The 12543-nt window shown below is 42.3% G+C and overlaps 1 protein-coding gene across 2 annotated transcripts in view; it reads left to right on the top strand.

The window, feature by feature from the left end:
• USP46 (ubiquitin specific peptidase 46) overlaps positions 1–12543 on the top strand; it is a 54730-nt gene that overhangs the window by 19655 nt on the left and 22532 nt on the right. For both annotated transcript variants that reach the window (XM_032400349.1, XM_032400350.1), the window contains exons 2-4: positions 2431–2511; positions 5430–5643; positions 7055–7284. In XM_032400349.1, the coding sequence (XP_032256240.1) occupies positions 2431–2511; positions 5430–5643; positions 7055–7284 (525 nt within the window). The remainder of the gene's footprint in view (positions 1–2430; positions 2512–5429; positions 5644–7054; positions 7285–12543) is intronic.

Below are 12543 nucleotides of genomic sequence, written 5' to 3'. Positions count from 1 at the left end.
AGCTGAATAAGAAAGAAGAGGAGTAAGAGGCTCTGGGGAGTAAATGGAGCCATGGTGCTGGGATGCTTCAGGAAGCCAGCAGGCAGAGCTGAGCCTGGATCGACTTCAGGGCAGCGAGCAGATCCAGAGTACATCTTTGGGAGTGAGGCGCCAGAGTGGCATGGACTAAAAGACAGCTGGAGAATAGGACATCCAGTTACTGAGAGAGCAGGCTGTGGGAATGCTCCTCCACATGGGGATGGAGACCACCCCAGATGATGGCAGGAGATGGCAGATAAAGGTGGGTCTTCCATGAGTGGAGGTCAGCCAAGCAGAGGAGACAGGAAGGGCCTTGCAAGCGCTATGAGGCATGGGCCTCAGAAGGGCAGGTGTTTTGACCAGTTATTTCTCTTAAACATTGCCCTCTGTATGAGTGATCACTTCCCCAACTCCCCCTCCAGTGGGAAAGTAGTAAGATAGGTAGAACAAAGCAGACTCGATCCAAGAATTCCTGAATAGCAGAAATCATGGATTAACTTGAATATGTGGCTACCTCATAAAGAGAGATTTAATGAGCTCTGTCTCTATGTGCTGTACTTTTATATCTGACGTTCCTCCTGGGCTCGAAGCCATGTATTCTAATGTTGCTTCAGATACGGCTGTGGGTATATTTAATATGCATTATTTATATTGATTTATGATTGAGATGTAGCTTTTTTGAAAGTTTTTAGTGATTTTGTCTATACCATAAAATCCTGCTATAATATGGTATTATTTAAAAGATTCAGCGTTGTATATGGGGTTGCATTATTGTGAAAGGTGATGAAATACACACACACGAAAAGTGAAACTGTTGAACGCACAGATGACCACTGAACTCAAAGTCTCACATGACAGGAAAAGGAATTCAGCTGGGTGGGCCGTATAATGGACCTAGAAGACACGGGAAAACAGGATATTCTGACAAGGGGATGGAATTGCCATTTCTGCTGCAGTTCTGTTTGCTTAAAATTGGGTTATTTTGTATTTAACATTTTCTTGTTGACAAGTGACCATTTTGACTGATTCTCGGCCCACCTTTTGGCCATTTCTTCCTGTGAGAGGAGATGCTAATTATATGAATCAAGAATAAGTAGCAGCAACAGATTTATTTTTTATAAAACATAACAGTGTCTCTTCCTTTCTATAATGCATATCCCCCCATCTTTGAGATTCTGTGAACTGAGCCTTCTGTGATAGCCTGAGGACGTGAGAAGCTGTAGAATGATGGTAGAGCCACGGGAAGATGTGGAGCCTGACCGCCCCCCCCCCCAAACTACCTTGTTGGACTGAACTTTGGTCACTTTCCCTCATCCCAGCAGACTCATCTAGGCCTTTGGGGAGCAGTGGTGATCGGTGTGGTATTGCTCTGGCCACTTGCCCTTAGCAGTTTGTTCGGTATGGTTGCTGTGCCTGGCATTTGTTAGGATCATGGGCTCCCAGCTGTGACTCCTGGGTTCAAGGCCTAGCTCTGCCACTTACTGACCACTTACTGACCGTGGTCCTTGGGCAGATTTTTAACTGTCGTAAACCTTATGTTACCTGTAGGATTGTTGTGAGAATAAATAGCACAATCCCTGGCACACAGTAGGACTACCCAGTAACTTCCCACCATCTAGTTGGAGCGTTAAACTTGGCTTCACGTGACTTACCAATTGGATGTATTTGGGAAGTGTTGGGTTTTAAAGTGTATTGCTCCCTTATTCACCGTATTCCCTGGACATTTCACTTTCCCAGGTAAGGCTTTTCCCTGACCACCCCATTTAAAGCTTCAGCTGTCTACCTGCCACCCCACCCCCATGCCTCTCCTCACCCCTCCTCCCTGAGGTCCACACCCTCATTTCCTCCTTTATTTTTCATCACTGCACTTACCGCTTTCCAGTATACTGTCTGGCGTATTTGCTTTTTCTTTCCAGCTGTCTTCATCCACTAAAATACAAGCTCCATGAAAGTGGGCTTCCTTGTCTGTTTTGTTCACTGTTACATTGTCAGTGCCTAGAACAATGCCTGGCACATAGTGGGTGCACAATAAATCTTCATCAGAATGAAGAAATTGACTTCAAGAGTGGTGATATGAATCTTTATACCACTAAGTATTATAAAAACTGCTGAGCTTAAACATGTTTTATTCACAGGTTCTTAATGACAGTTTGCTTATTTGCCCATCTCAAACCAACTTTCCTAGTAGAAGATAATCAAAGCCAAGTAGAACAGGTTTGAAGGGATGATTAAGTTGGATGAGGAGAAGAATAAGGCTGACATTATTAATTCATTTACTGATTTACTTCTGACACCTTTTTTCCTAGCATGAACATCACCAACCACCATGAGGACCGGGGTATCAATAGTGGACTGTCTTAAGAGTCTGTTGTCCATTTTACCTACAGCAGAACTTTTATTTTTCTCTTTTAGGGCACCAATGCCTCTGCTCTGGAAAAAGACATTGGTCCAGAGCAGTTTCCAATCAATGAACACTACTTTGGATTGGTCAACGTAAGTATTCAAAAATGTATTATTTTTATCAAATGTTTTAGAGTACTGAAGCTACTCCATGGCAATTTTCCTTATGACCAATTTTTAAATAATTGTTCATGTGCCTTAGTTCCTAGGAATGGTAAATGTTGGGGAGGGAGAAGATTAGTCCAGTTTTTGAACATGTCAGTTGTCCTGGAAAAAAAGGTTTAATTTCTGCACTGTTGGGTCGGATTCTCACTTCCCCATCTCTGCTTACGAGATTTCCTTTGTACACATAACTTTTGGCACCATTTTATTAGACTTTATGGCCAAATCTGCTTGTATCATCTGGACGAGCTCCTTAGGCAGTCTTTGTTTCAATATGCATCAGTACAACCAGAATTTTAAAAGTGTTACCAACTCATCGGCAGTAACTGTTCAACAATATAACCTGACAGTGGCACTTAAAACAGGTTGTTGGGGGGAAGCCGGGACCAGTGGATCTCAGACTTCCTTGGCCTCCTCTTATCGGTGCCCAGCACTGGCTCCCTTGTGTGTGGCCACACTTAGCAGGCTCTGCTTCCTTGGTAAGCTGATTATGACTTGGTAGTAAGTGTTACCCGCACCCCTTGTGAGCGTTCTTCCTTGCCTGATCCTTTCCTCTGGCCTGGAGGTTTGCCACACACCAGGTGTTAACTCGTAAAGTACCCGGTTTTCTGAACAGCTGCTCTGAGCAGAATCTGTCCGCACCCAAGTGTAACAGGTAGTAATTGCCACTGGGGAAGCTAGACATAACTCTCAGCGAGTGAATGCTACTTGTGGCTGATGGAAAGAACGTTGGCTTTAAAGGAATACAGACCTAAGTCCGAGTTGTGCCCAGCTGTTTACTAGCTGTGTAATCTCGAGCAAGTCACTTGGCCTCTCTGAGCCTCCATGTCCCCATCTGTAAAATGGAGACCATACAACATCTATCTCTTGGGTTATAGTGAAGGATCAGTGAGAGCTCCTATTGAAGATCCTGACGTGAGGCTGAGGCACATTGTGGACACTCAGTGAATGTTAGTTCCTTTTCTTTCCCAGGAGTCATCCCCTGGATCGGGGCCAAGCATTACTAAAGGGTGTCTAGGTAAAGGTGGAGGCACTGAGTCAAAGGGAAAAGGATGTAAGGAGGAAGTCTGAAGCACTAGAATATAGGGCATTGTGTTGGCAAAATACTGACTTCTAATTTTAATAGCTTTTTTAGCCATTATGCACAGGCCTCTGCTTAGCCCTATGAAGATAGTTATTCAAGTTGTGAGAATTCTGCCTTAGCAGAAAACACAAATGGGGAAAAAAAGAATTAAAGCCGTTTCCTAGTTTGTGGAAGTGTTGTGAGATTAAATTTATTAATAGCTTCATTTATGTTCACTTCGAATGGTAATTCATGAAAGTTCCAGCTTCTCTTTAAAAAGAGGTTTGTCTCCTATTACATAATTGTGTCAAAGTAGATTAAAACATGTAAAAATAGGAAATGTTCTATCTTAGCATACGTAGAAATGTCCCATTAAGTATGGCAGAGCATCTGTCTCACTCTTGGGAAAATGACACACAAGCCAACAACCAGTTTTGAGAAGATGTTCATATTCTATTTTAATCTTACACAGCATTTTGAAATCTGTGTTATTAATCTTGTGATTTCTTTAAATTGTTTCCTTTTCGTTTTCCTGTGTGTGGAAAATTCTAAAGGGATAGTGATAGTCTCGACGGTGTTCTTCCACAGAGTTGGTGTCACGGTCTGTCGAAAACCAATGACATGATGGCATTTTCCTCTTTAATCATCATCTCAGTAGCCATGGTTTTTGTGAGGAACAAAATATTATGGTGTGAGTCCTCATGTGATTATGTAGGAGACCAGGAACTGAGTGCTGTTGTGTTGGGACGCTTGCCATCTTGGCAGAAACCAGACTGAGGGTGACTTAGGAGTTTGAGGGGAAGAAGCTGGTGGGATGACCTAGGGAGGCACCTCTTTGCCTCTGTCACTCTGGAGTAAGTGACGACATGCGTTCTGAAGCAGTGCGCAGGGGCACCAGAATCTTGAACAGGAAAAACTAAAACCAGTGCCCGTGTAGTTAAGGCTGTTTCACCTGAGCAAATGGTTCCTAGTTCCTGGATTTCTTTCTGATTTCGATTTTTATTTTCTGTCATTGGAGTTTCCATTTGTTGCAACGTGGCCTCTCTTATTTAGACAGCTACTTTCCTGGGTCGCCATATTATGTCCATTTTTCTCCTCTCTCTCTCTCTTTTTTTAAAGATTTTATTTATTTGTCAGAGAGAGCACAAGCAGGGGGAGTGGCAGCCAGAGGGAGAGGGAGAAGCAGACTCCCCACTGAGCAGGGAGCCCAACACAGGGCTTGATACCAGGACCCCAGGATCATGACCTGAGCTGAAGGCAGACGCCTAGCTGACTGAGCCACCCAGGCGTCCCTCTTTTTTTTTTTTAAGCACCAGAAGGTCTCCTTAGATTTTATTTTATTATTATTTTTTTAAAGATTTTATTTATTTATTTGACAGAGAGAGACACAGTGAGAGAGGGAACACAAACAGGGGGAGTGGGAGAAGCAGGCTTCCCACCGAGCAGGGAGCCCGATGCGGGGCTCGATCCCAGGACCCTGGGATCATGACCTGAGCCGAAGGCAGACACTAAACGACTGAGCCACCCAGGCGCCCCAGATTTTTTTTTTTTTTTTAATCAAGTCTCAGTACTTATCATTTTAGGGACTTTTATGGGCCAGAGAGACCCCAGGCTGATGTAAACTTGTATTCGTTTCCCTGTTGCTCAGATAGTCCCTGGTGTTGCGAGGGGTTTACTAGTCTCTAGCATGGTGAGCAGGACGCTGCTACTGGGAAATCTGGGCTGGTTCCTGGAGGCTGGACTGCTCCAGACCACGAACTGAAGCATCCCTGTTGTCCCTTGGCAGTTCGGGAACACGTGCTACTGTAACTCGGTGCTGCAGGCGTTGTACTTCTGCCGGCCGTTCCGGGAGAATGTGCTGGCGTACAAGGCCCAGCAAAAAAAGAAGGAAAACTTACTGACGTGCCTGGCAGACCTCTTCCATAGCATCGCCACGCAGAAGAAGAAGGTTGGCGTGATCCCACCAAAGAAGTTCATTTCGCGGCTGAGAAAAGAGAACGGTGAGTAATGTGTTTAAGGGTCCAAAATACGAATTCATAGTTCTGTGGATCCTCCAAATGAATCTCCCCTCTTTCTTCTTTTTTTTTTTTTTTTTAAAGGGAAAAGAGTCTGGCCAACTATTTGAAAATCACTTTTTTGTTTTTTTAAAGAAGATGTAATTCTCCTTTTCTATCCCGTAAACTTAAGGCTGGATAAAAAACATGGTTATAAATTCAGATTTATCTTTCCATTTTGGAATGGTCTTTTTATTTGCTCCACATTGGGAGGAGTTTTTCCTGGGTAGGACCATTGTGAGAGAGAAATTGCCCAAGGCAGCCTTCTAAGCAGAACGCTGATTGGAATAAATAGGTTGGTACAATAATTGAATAAAATAGTACTCTTAAAATCTTGTCATAAGTGATTAAAGTAAATGTATATTGTCTAATCAGAGCTCTTGCTGTTTTAAAAATAATACCTCTGACTTTTGCCTAAGACAATTGAAGGATATTGATATGTTTATATTATAAAAATGACCTGCTGTCACCTGATTTTTTTTTTTTTTTTTCATTTCTGGTTTTTCTATCTTCTTTTTCGGGAAAAGTTGTAGTAGAGACTAGGTTATTCCAGAAGCTTTGCATTGGTAATTTCTACTACTAGAAATAGTTGATATGGCAACTTGTGTTTATCCTAGATTTCAGCCTTACTCCAACAGACTTGCACAGTTAATCAGATGTTTGTTTTATAAAGTCTCATTTAATTTGATTGCTGTCTTTTAAAGTTGTTGTAGTTTATACGTACCAGAATAAAAATAATCTGAGGAGGAAGCAGAGCACTCCCGAGTCTTGTCGCGAACATGATTAATAATGAAGTTTCACAGCTGCATTCATCTCTTGATTGTTTGTCCTTATGGCAGGGAACAGCAGTAGGCTTCTGGAATCATTTGTATTTGGTTTCAGAACACCATCAGATAGATACATGTATCCCCCATCTCCCATATGTGTTTCATTTAAGCTGCTTCCAGTCTGGTCCACGGTCTAATATGATCTTTGGGAAAAGGAGAATGACATCTAGATAAACTGCAAAATGAATAATTGATCATTGGCGGTCACGTCATATTAAATACTGACATTTGTCACAGAACTTATGAAATAATTTCTGGGGTTTTCTGTAAAATAAAAATTTTGGTAGTGTTTTACATACGTGATGATTTCAGGGAGATAGGGGAAGTGTAGTTCTTGGGTGGTAGAGAAAAGGATAATGAACAAAAATTCTTCTAAAATTTACCCATTAAAGTTGCAAAATAGAGATGAATATATGTGATACCTGTCCCGTTGACATTTCAATATAAAAATTGAAGTGTGCACGTAAAATTAAGCATTTTGTTTGCTTTTCAAGAACCGGAGATTGAAAGAATGACCTTCTCTTTTCCAGATCTCTTTGATAACTACATGCAGCAGGATGCTCACGAGTTTTTAAATTATTTGCTAAACACTATTGCGGACATCCTGCAGGAAGAGAAAAAACAGGAAAAACAAAACGGAAAATTAAAAAATGGCAACATGAATGAACCTGCAGAGAATAATAAACCAGAACTCACCTGGGTCCATGAGATTTTTCAGGGAACGCTGACCAATGAGACTCGATGCTTGAACTGTGAAACCGTAAGCATTGAGAGGTTTTCATGTAATTTGTGCGTGTTTTTACAGGCTCTGTTGTGCATGAGTGCACTGTGGTCTGCAGCACCTAGCAGTTGTCTGCCATATATGCAGACGATTCTATTGATGTATATGAGCCCCGGGGCAAACTTTTGGAAGCGTGTCTCCATCCAAGATGTCTCAGCTGGCTAAAGCAGACGGATGAGGGAAAATCTCAAAAACTGGATTGCTTTGCGTCGTGGGCGTATTTGAGGGTCCACCAATTGCACTGTTAACCTGGACCTCCACTAGTTATCTTGAAAAGATTTTGCTCATGCAGAGGTCCCCATGTGAGACTTAGAATAGACCATCTCCCCAGCTTAAAGGAATCAGCTGTGGGTTGGTGCACTTGAAGTTGGAAGTCAGGCTTGGCTTTGGATTCTGCTGCAGTTCACTGGGTGTTGGGGCGAGTCCCCTCCAGGGCTGTTGCCAGGGCTGGGGGGGCTCATGTGTTTGGATGATTCCCGCACACAGTAGGCACTTACCATAGTTGGATGCGAAGACAGTCTCCGGAGCATGACTCGGGGTGTCACGTCTGCTTGGTGTATCTGATTTAACTCTGTGAGGGGCCTCATCACTTGGTGGTTAAAAGCCCAGCTTTAGAGCCAGGCTGCTGAGCTGGTATGCTGGTTCTGCCATGCCGTAGTTATGGGACCCTGGGCATGTTATTCCACCTCTCTCTCTTCACTCTCCTCATCTGTAAGTTGGGTACAATGAGAGCACCTGTGTCATGGAGTCGCTTGGGAGGATGAAATGAGTTAACAGTTGGAAAGCACATAGAACCATGCTTGGCACGTAGTAGATACGCAGTAAGTGTCAGCCATTATTATTTACTATAACTGCTAACAACACAGCAAGTCTCTGAGCTCATTAGCAGTCTCTCAGTTTCTTCACGTCGTAAGAAAAATTCTGTAGGTCTGTGCATTTTCTGGAGAGCGAGAGTACCTCTCATTAGGTTCTGCAAAGGAACTAGGACCCAGAAATGATTAAGAAATGTGAATTTAAGTGGGAGGCTCTTTGTTTTTTGGCAGTCTTTCTCCTGTCCTTTTGAACAGTTTTTGAATCAACATTCTGATTTGTTCATTGTAGAAACAACTAGAAAACATAGCTAGGCAAAAAGAGAGTAAAAGTTACTAGTGATCTCCCCACCCAGAGATGATAAATTTGTAACATTTTCTAAAAATTGTGATCACATTTGCCCAGAGAGAACCACTTGAACATTTTGAAATATATCCTGCCAAAACATTTTCTACACATACTTTTCTATCTAGAGATCTTTCCTCCCTCCCTTTTTCCTTCTGTCCCTTTATATTTTATATTCCAGTAAAATCCAAATGAATACAGAAGTAGAAGAGTAGAGTAAATCCCATATGGGTATTACTATGATTGTTAACACATCGGCCCATCTTGATCATTTCTTGTTTCGTGCCTCCTCCCCCACCCTTGCCAACCTGGTCATTTTTAAGCAAATCTCAGATGACTTATCATTTCATTTATAGTTTCTTCATCACTTTGTTACATATTTCTAAAAGGTGAGACATCTTTTTTTTTTTTAAACAAAAGTACCGTACCATTATCACACCTAAAAATAATTCTTTTAAACCATTATTCACTTAGTGTTCAGGTTTCTCTGATTATGTCATACTTTTTTTTTTAGCAGTTAATTCACATAAGGATCTAAACATCATCCACACACTGCCTTTAAGCCAGTTATGTCTCAGTCTATAAGTTACCACCCACCGCTCCCCCCCCTTCCTTTTTTTTTTTTTTTGCAAGTTAGTTATTGAAGAAATCATGGTTGTCCTGTAGAATTTCCCACATTCTGGAAGCATCCTGTGGTGTTAACAGGTACAATAAAATGGCAGTATGTTTCTATCATCCTGCTCTATTTAACCCTCCTATTTTATATTCCTTTTTCTTTCTTGCCTTCTTTTGTATCAAATATTTTTCTTCTTTTTCTTTTTTTTTTTTTTTTTTTTGCATCTATTGGATTGTTAGTTTCAAAGTCTCTTAGAAGTTACTCTAGAGACTACAATATACATCTTTGCCATAGTTGATTTTTTACCACTTTCACAACATTGCTAGAACTTGTGGAATATTTCATCTCCTTTTCCTTTTGTGTTACTGTTTTGTGATGAATTCATGACTTTTAACATTTCACGTGTTTTAAATCCATTGCAGTTTTTTATTCTTCTTGATACTGAATGTATTTTTAGAATAACTTCACACCCTCTTAAACATCAAAATCATGGCTATATTGTAAATATTATAATTTGCAGATTTGTAGTCTTTTTGTTTTCTTCCCTCTTTTTAATAAGGGACTTTTCCTTGGCGCCATCCTCACCTTACCTCTTGTATCAGTTCTGTCATCCAGTTCTGTCTGTCGTATCTCTTTTTCATCCTCTACTTCTCTCAGTGCCCACTGCTCACACCCTGGCTCAGGGCCCCCCTCAGCTCTTGACTGGCAGGCTCAGCTAAATTGCAGTAACTCTTACTGGATTTTCTGCCCTTTCTCTTGCCTCCTCCATGTTCCTGTCCTGTCCAACTAATAGCAATCTGTCTGTTCTTTGAATGTTTAGTAGAACTTGCAACTTATTTTTGTATCCCTAAAGTGCATCATTCAGTTTGGCTTGTCTTTTGTCTCTATATGAATGAAATAACACAATATGTATTCTATGTGCTGTGTTTTGGTTTTGCTTTTTTGTTGAGAATCATTTGTGTTGTTACATGATACATTCATTCATTTTCATTGCCATGTGGTATTCCATGCATGAATATGTGATAGTTCATTAGTTTATTTCACTGTTGGTGGAAATTGGGTCGTTTCCAGTTTGGGGCAGCTATGACCAATGCTGCTATGAACATTCCCATACATATAATCAAGTGTACATAAATCTCTCTCTATATTTTTTTCTCTATATATTTTTAGGTCCTATGGTATGCTTATCAGAAAATATCAAATCCCCAAAGTGGTTGTCCCATTTTACACATCCAGTGTATGATCATTCTCATTTCTCCACATTGTTGTCTATATCTAGTATTCTTAGATGGCTTCACTTTGGGTAATATAGTGGCTGTGTAGCTGAGTATTATTTTATTCCATAAACACCTCCCCCTGCCTCAGCCTGCTGTGTAAAGGCAAGGATACTGAGGATGATACAGTGAGAACCTTGCCTTTCTGGAACTTTCACACGGAAGACAGACATTAATAAAATGAATAATGAGTTTTGTCATTACGATTGTAAAATGCTATGAAGGAGGAGTACAGAGTACCCTATGAGCTTATGATACAGGAACCGGAAGAGTGGGGTGGCGCATTTCTGTGGTTAGCCAGGAAACCTGCAGCAGACGGTGTAGCTGGGCTGGTCCTTTTGGTTATCTTTGAAATTACCACGGTTACTAAGTCCATCCTGTGGAATACTCAGTAGGAGTTTTCAGGAAGGCTCAGATGATAGGCTTAGTCACATTTGTAGTTTCTTTTTTTTTTTTTTTAAGATTTTATTTATTTATTTGAGAGAGAAAGAATGAGAGAGAGCGAGCACATGAGAGGGGGGAGGGTCAGAGGGAGAAGCAGACTCCCCGCCGAGCAGGGAGCCCGATGCGGGACTCGATCCAGGGACTCCATCCAGGGACTCCAGGATCATGACCTGAGCCGAAGGCAGTCACTTAACCAACTGAGCCACCCAGGCGCCCCACATTTGTAGTTTCTTTTTTTTAATCTATGAACAGGTTATTCGATCCCAACAAATGCAAATAATGCACCCTCAAATATTTGTATGGCAGAAACTATCACCTAGCCTGTTACTTTCCTAGAGGGTTACCATTAGATGTGATGCCTGTGCCCAGAGATTCCCTTCAAAACTTCTGGGTGATGGTGGGGCGCCTGGGTGGCTCAGTCGGCTAAGCGTCTGCCTTTGGCTCAGGTCATGATCCCAGGGTCCTGGGATAGAGCCCCGCACTGGGCTCCCTGCTCAGTGCGGAGCCTGCTTCTCCCTCTCCTTCTGCTGCTCCCCCCTGCTTGTGCTCTCTTGCCCTCTGTCAAATAAAATAAATGTTTAAAAAAAAAAAAAACTTTTGGGTGATGCCATAGTTTGTTGTAATGGGATTCCAACCAATATACTTGGTTTGTTGAAGTAAGAGCAAATGTATGAGTCTGTCTTTTTGGAGGATGGCACACTCTGAAAAACCTGTATTTTTTAATTTTTGTTTTTAAGATTTTGAGAGAGAGCACGAGCAGGGGGAGACGGAGAAGCAGACTCTCCGCTGAGTAGGGAGCCCATTCTGGGGCTCTGTCCCAGGACGCCGGGATCATGACCTGAGCTGAAGGCAGATGCTTAACCAACTGAGCCACCCGGGGGGCCCCTGTATTTTTTATTTCTTAAAGTGATTAGACTTGAGGCAGGAGTTTTCTCTGGAGTTACTTAGGTAATCACCTCCATTTCTTAGATCCTTTAACTGGATGGGATCCTAGGAGTCATCCAATCCTTCCCTGCCAGTGCCCGCGTCCCTTCTGTGACATCCTAGCCAGTTGGTCACCAGCATCTGCTGGTGTCTGGCCGGAGATGGGGAACTCAATCTCTCTGGGCGATGCATTCCATTTTTAGAAAGCTCTAATTGTTAGAAAAGCCCTCTACTTTCTAAGAAAATACATAGCCTGCAGGCTGTTTTTGAGGACTTAGTGTAAAAGAAGACCTAACATTTAAGTTTTCCTTCACCGGATCAGAAACATGGGGCCCCCTTTGAGTAATGTCCTTGGCCCAAGGCAGGCAGCCTTTAGATGGTGCTTCAGTCACAGTTGTGCAGTCTCACAGTGGGATTCAGCTCGACTTGGTCCTGAGCTGCACATTAGCCCCTGGACGAGCAGGGGGCCTTGCTGTTGTCGCCACCCCGCCCGCCACTGCCTCCAATTGTGCAAAACTCTTTGTGCCAGCCTTCACGCTTTCAGAAAAACATAATTTTTTTTTTCTTGGTCTCGCCCTTTGTAAATGTTGCTTGTGATTGCAGTGCAAATGTCAACTGAGAGATTTATGGAGACGAACAGTTTCACTCTGCAATACCCTTGGAGAGACTATTTTAAGGGGGTAATTCAGTGCACACTTTCCCATGTAACCTTGATCAAGGCACCTCAGAGTTGCGGCATGGGGATTTTCCAGCCTAGCCTCAGTGCTCCTTTGGCTGTTCTTCGCTTGGTTCATAAGATTTGCGGGGCCACTTGGAGCTTAATTT

This window comes from Phoca vitulina, unplaced genomic scaffold (genome assembly GCF_004348235.1).
Source record: "Phoca vitulina isolate PV1807 unplaced genomic scaffold, GSC_HSeal_1.0 scaffold3, whole genome shotgun sequence".
NCBI lineage: Eukaryota > Metazoa > Chordata > Mammalia > Carnivora > Phocidae > Phoca > Phoca vitulina.
This window is presented reverse-complemented; position numbering and strand designations above follow the sequence as displayed.